Below are 6,000 nucleotides of genomic sequence, written 5' to 3'. Positions count from 1 at the left end.
TCAAAAGCAAATGCTAAAGTGTACTCAGTGCGTGTGTTCACTAAGGGCTGGAAACTTGTGATTCTGGTTTGACCACTTGCATGCCCCGGCTGCACAGGAATGTCATCCCATTCCAATGGATCCAGTCAGACTGGCTTTGAATCGGGACGGGACCAACGCAAAGGGCTGGTGGATTCCTTTCCATGCCTTTTCCTCATGCCTTCTGTCTCCACCCCAAGAAGCTGAGGTCAATGTTAACCTTTGGGACTCAATGCCATGGGAACTGTTTGTCCAGGAAATGTCAGAGCAGGAGGCTAGAATGGCAAATCTCTCCCCTCCTGCTTCTGTTGAAAGGAAATGTAAGCACGGTATACCTCTGAGCTGAGATTTCACAGGCCTGACCCAGACTCCTGTTCCTGTGGTTTCACAATGAGGGATTTCCTCCCATTTCTTCCTAACACTTTCAATCTTCACCATGAGGCTGTAGGCAATGCTCCAGCTTCCCTTCCAACCATTTTATCTATTATTCTTTTTGCCTGTTCATATTGTAGAGCAAGTCTTTAGTCTTCCGCCTAGTTTTATCAACATAACCTGAATCTAAATGTTATCCCAAAGCTACCATGTTTTCATGAATAAGGAACAGAATTGGCCTATGGCTGCAGTTTTTGTGCAGACAGTGGGAAGACAGAGCTCACACATTACAGCAAGGGCACATAACCCCTTTCAGCCCAGGGATCAAACTCCCTTCTGGGGTCCACATGCAGAGCAAGAAATGTACCGGTAACTTTATCTTTGCACTGTCTGCTGAATTCTATTCACACTCATGAGCCCCTCTGTCCTCCATTCCAACAAGCAAATGGCATGATCAGACACATTTGTAAGACACGTTTCAGCCAGGTGAGGAAGGTGAGCTGCTGAGGCATGTGTCCGGGGCCAGAGAGAGAGGGAGGCTTGGAGGTGCACATTTGACTACGGGCCTGCAGTTCCCCAGCTCTGCATTACGGATATGGACCCTAGGCTTTGGTTCAACATTCCCAGGCTGTCAGGTCTTGATTCAACGAACTAGTCCCATCCACGGAAACCTGTGCTAAGCCTATGACTAGTACAATAGGGCTTCCCCTTCCTCCCCCTGTACCACCCCCATTGGCTCTGGAGGGGGTTCGGCAGAACCCCCATGACAGCATCCAGGGGAAGGAGGGCAGATCGTTCCACCAGGCAAGCGGAAACGCTTGCACTGATGGAAGAATCGCCTTAGCACCACGTTGAATTCCTTTGCTTTTTTAAGAACTAAAAATATGAAATTCCACATCAAGGTAATTCTAATTCTGCACACACAAAAAGATGGATTCTGCAATCTGTATACAGTGGTACCTCGCAAGACGAATGCCTTGCAAGATGAGTTTTTTGTTTTTTGAGTTGCTTCGCAAGACGAATTTCCCTATGGGCTTGCTTCGCAAGATGAAAACGTCTTGCGCCTTTTTCTAAAAACCGTCAATGCATTTCCTATGGGAAACCGTGCTTTGCAAGACGAAAAATTCACAAGACAAAAAAACTCGCAGAACGAATTAATTTCGTCTTGCGAGGCACCACTGTATATTATAGAAATTATGAATGGCAGAGGGATAAGGAGCTGTAAAGAGTAGGGCATCAACCCTACAACATTATCTGGGACAGAGCAACTGCATTAAACCAGGGGTGGGAAACCCGTGGCTCTTTGGAAGTGGTTGGACTACAACACCCAGCAGTTCCAAGCAGCAGTCAGTTGTGAAGGATTCTGGGAACTGTAGTTCAACAATATATGGGGGGCCTTCAAATTTCCGATCCCTGCATTGAGCAGAGCAGCAGCCCAAGGGAGGAAGCCTGCCTCAGGGAGAAGATTGATGGTGGATTCAAGGGCAACAAATTTGAAGTTAAAATAAATGTGCTCAGTACCATCTTGCCTGTGAGTTGGAAGAGACCACAAGGGTCATCTAGTCCAACCCCCTGAAATGCAGGAATCTCCAGCGTGGGAATTGAACCTACAACCCTAAGATTAAGAGTCTCATACTCTACAGATGGTGCTATTCAATCTCCAAAGACCTGCTTCTTGCCTTGCAACCTGGCCTGGGGCCCTGACTCTCCAGCTACAAAAGCTGAGGCAGCTGAACAATCTTGGGCTGGGTTATTGTTGAGGGGTTTTGTTGTTGCTGTTATTTATATTATTTTTATGATGATTTACATGCAAATTGCTCGATTTGGTTGTGTGCTTTTTTTGTTTTAATTATTCTCTTTGACTACTTTTGTATTTCATTTTCTAAGCCACCTTGAGCATGGTTTTAACTATGGCCGATTTGCAGCTGATTGACCAAGACCCTGCCAGTTGATTATCCTTCTTTATCATAGCTGTACCATTGTGGAAGCCTGATTTAATGCAGCAGAATGAAGTGGTAAAAATCTTAATAGACTGTACCACCACTTCAAGGGAAGGGGGTTGCCATTTTTGATTGCTTCCTGCAGGTAAAGCAAGTAACACTGGGAGAAAGGTTCTATCCCAGTATACTTCCCACTATACTAGTTTACAAAGCTCCCCCCCCCCTTTAAATCACAGGAAAGCATTCCAATAATTGACAACTGAAGGTCACGTCACCTTATTCTACTCCATGTGTGGACCAGGTCTAGTACATATCCTCAGCTTGTTCCAGCTCATATCTTACGGCAGGAAAAAACATTTGTAGCTGCTTTCTGCCTGCTCACTTACCTAAAACGGGATAAGCCTTGACTCTTCTCTTGACCAAACTTGGGTCTGCTCCCTGCGGCTTAGCCAATAGCACTTCCCCTATTCTGATGGCTGCACAAAGCACTTGCAAAAGCTCATTTAGCCATGGTTTGACTAGCTATTTCCATTAAGGGAAGCAGGCTGCAATTGCTTACCAGCTATTTCCCTCTGCCCAAATGGCAGCAAATATGAGGGCTGGTTATCAGCGGGTTGGTGACTGCTCCTGCAGGGTTGATGTTACATGGTGCCAATGTAGCAACAATAGATAAGCTGGCACTGGCAATTACTTAAGGCATGGTGCCTGGCTACTCTTCCGCTTTCTAGAAAGCTGGTCTGTGATGTGTAAGCAATGAAACAATTAGTATAAAATAAAGGTTTTTCTCTGAATAGTCCCTGCTACCTGTTAGCCAGCCACAGCTGTACAGAGACACATATACATCTCTTTGGATTGGAAATGCAATCAAATGCCCATTCCTGGCTGCCACGTGGTACTTACAAACCTGTTCTTCCCTACTGGTTGTAGGGCACCAACTGTAATGATGGGTCACTGACCCTTTTGGAGTCTTTCCAGGAGAAGAGTGGTAGATGGTGCATCAGGGATGAGAGGGCAAGTGAGGAATGAAGTCCAGCTCAAAAAGAACAGATCAACCAGAGATATTGTGCTTATTTGTTCAACTGGTCTTTCCCCCGTCTCATACAAAAGCTCAACTCTAACATACGAGACGTAGCTTCACTGGATGACTGTTGTCTAAAACAGCCTTCAGTCATGGAACCCACCAGGCTCCTGAGAATCTCAGATTCCATTTTTAAAATTAAGTTGCCAAAATGGAGATCCTGAAAGGTAAAAAGGGTGAATATAACATGGGGGCGGGGAGATAAGGAACTCCTCCTTCGATCTCCTTCACAGCGCTCTACTTTTCCAGTAAGTCTGACTATTACAGGCCTTGCCGTCCCTTATGAGGCCTGGCTAAAGGAATGGTTACCAGTTAAGTAGCTTGTGTGTGTGTGTGTATCCTCCGCGCAGTGTATTGCAAATCTATTTGATTACTTTACTCGATCAAACAAGGCAATATTTACATGATTTATTCTGCTTATAACGATCTTGCAGAATTTGGCATTTCTGGTCAAGGAATTTTAATATCTAATTGGCAGTAAACCAGCACATGGGGTGGGACCAAGGGCACATCCACGTGTGGCCCATGTGCACCGTTCAGTTCGAAGAAGCTGATAACCAGTGGCTCCATCTACAAACTCTTGTGGGGGAATCATGGGAGCTGAGCATAAAGGGATCCCTGGAGAAGCAAGGAAAGGCGACCCATGAAATGGTTTTGTAGGAACAAGAAAGGACATCAGAGGAAGAGGCTTGGATATTTTGCTTTGTTTTCATACTTCAAGTACATCCTCACCTGTTCCTGCTTCATTTTCTCATTCTGCACAGGGAAGTTAAGCACCTCTCTCACAGGTGAAACACAAAGGTATTTTTTTTGGGGGGGGGCAGAGAGAAGTAGAGCATAGATCAATACTTTATTTCAGGCACCAAATACCACTTTGAAACCTGTCTTCCTAAAGCAGTAGACTACCTACCCACTTCCCTCCCACCCCTTTTCAAAGCTGCCACTCTGCAGCCTCAGAAAGCAATGCCAAGGGGGCAGGACCTTTAGCAAATCCCAGCCCTTCATGAATTTCGGACACAACACGAAGCTGCAGGAGTAGTTGAGTGCACTGGTGCTGTGCCCCTTGCATGAATGGGGAAGGCAGAAACATTTGTTCACAACCAGGATTCGAGAATAAAAAATAAATGGCCACATTAGGTGGATTGTATAACCACAGCAGTAATTAGGAAGACACCACACTCGGAAGAGGCAAGATCTATCTTTTCTAGGAGTTAATTGACCTTCAGGCCAGCCTGCCAACAGTCTAGGGTCCTCGTGGGACAGGTTCCCCCGCCATTTGCATGGGTCCCAACTGTGGGGTTCAAGATCTACTTTCGTCACAGGACAACCTGGGACCTTCCCAACATTGTAGAGTTGTCGCCTACAACTTCTGACCTTGTGCCAGAGTCCATTTTGTTACCAACACCTCCTTTCCACGATGCAGTTAAAGGCCCGGCCCATTCCTAGGAAGTGCTGACATGGAATGACAAGTGGTGTGTTCTCCACCCCCACCCCCGTCCCTCCTCCCCCGCTGCTAGGCACAGGGAGAATAGAAGAGTCAGCAGCGGGAGAGGCCAAGAAAGCCAACAAGCAGAGCGTCAGGGAGACCACATGGCTGGGCAAAAAGTCGGGAGCCTGTGGTGCGCTCCCAGATGTCAGGGGCCACATGTGAACAAACAGGGACTGACACCCAAGTGGGAAAGAGAAGAGAGGCTGCCACGTGGAGCAAGAAAAAACAGCCATGGAGGTGGTCCTCCTGCAGATGACCAGAGCTGTTCCTCAGAGATGAAGGCGGAGTGATTTCAAATGGTTGCAGGTTTAGGGACCCACTCCACCGAAGACCCTTCCGTTAGAAGCCAGGATACTAGTGTTAAAAGGGGGCAGGTGAAAGAACCGTTAACACACTGCTAGCCCCCCCAACCCCCTTCATGCTTGAACATTATTATATCCCCAGCTCCCAAGGGTGAGGGAACCTGGTGGGCCCAGCAGTCACACTCTGCTTCCACAGAAGCAGCTGAGCTTCTCTCCGCTCTCCAAAACCCAACCGGAAGAGTCCACCTTCCCACCACCCTATAAGCAAACTGCAACCCTCCCATTCAAAAGTGGGGAGGTCTCATTTAGGATTGGATCATATATATAGATATATTCAGTAATGAAGGAACGGCTGATGAAGGGGGAAGCCCAGCATGCCCCAGTTTGTGCGTGTTCCAGCTCCTTGCAGAGGAGGTCCAGTCCTTCTCTCGCTTCTCCCCCAAGCGCATTGGAGGTTGGATGCAAAGAGCCAAAAAATGACGGGGCAAAAGGGCAGCCGAAGGAGCTTTGATCAGCAGCAGCAGAGGAGGGGAGGGGTCCCAGTATTATCATCCTTCCTGCCAAAACATGCACCTAAGGGGTGTCAGGCGAACACAGGAGATGCAAACGAGTTATCAACTTTTGTCTGAGCCACTGTCTCTGTGCAGGGCACTCTTCTTCATGCTTTCCAAGTACTCCTGTTGTGACACCGCCAGCACCGAAGCCAAGATCTCGTCGTCATCCCAGTCGCTCAAGCCTGGCAGAAGACAAAGGGGTTGAAGCGGTCACAGGTGGAGTCATGCGTCACTCGGCCCCTGCCTC

The 6,000-nt window shown here is 47.5% G+C and overlaps 1 protein-coding gene across 2 annotated transcripts in view; it reads right to left on the bottom strand.

Moving 5' to 3' along the window:
- Positions 1-3,801: 3,801 nt before the first annotated feature.
- The window catches only part of OTUD5 (OTU deubiquitinase 5), a 45,614-nt gene continuing 43,415 nt past the window's right edge, over positions 3,802-6,000 (bottom strand). For both annotated transcript variants that reach the window (XM_083420122.1, XM_083420123.1), the window contains exon 9: positions 3,802-5,935. In XM_083420122.1, coding sequence (XP_083276248.1) covers positions 5,814-5,935 — 122 coding nt within the window. In that variant the 3' untranslated portion in view covers positions 3,802-5,813. The remainder of the gene's footprint in view (positions 5,936-6,000) is intronic.

This window comes from Podarcis tiliguerta (genome assembly GCF_965153285.1).
Source record: "Podarcis tiliguerta genome assembly, chromosome: 17".
NCBI lineage: Eukaryota > Metazoa > Chordata > Lepidosauria > Squamata > Lacertidae > Podarcis > Podarcis tiliguerta.
The sequence above is the reverse complement of the archived record's forward strand: the minus strand, read 5'-3'. Positions and strand labels throughout refer to the sequence as shown.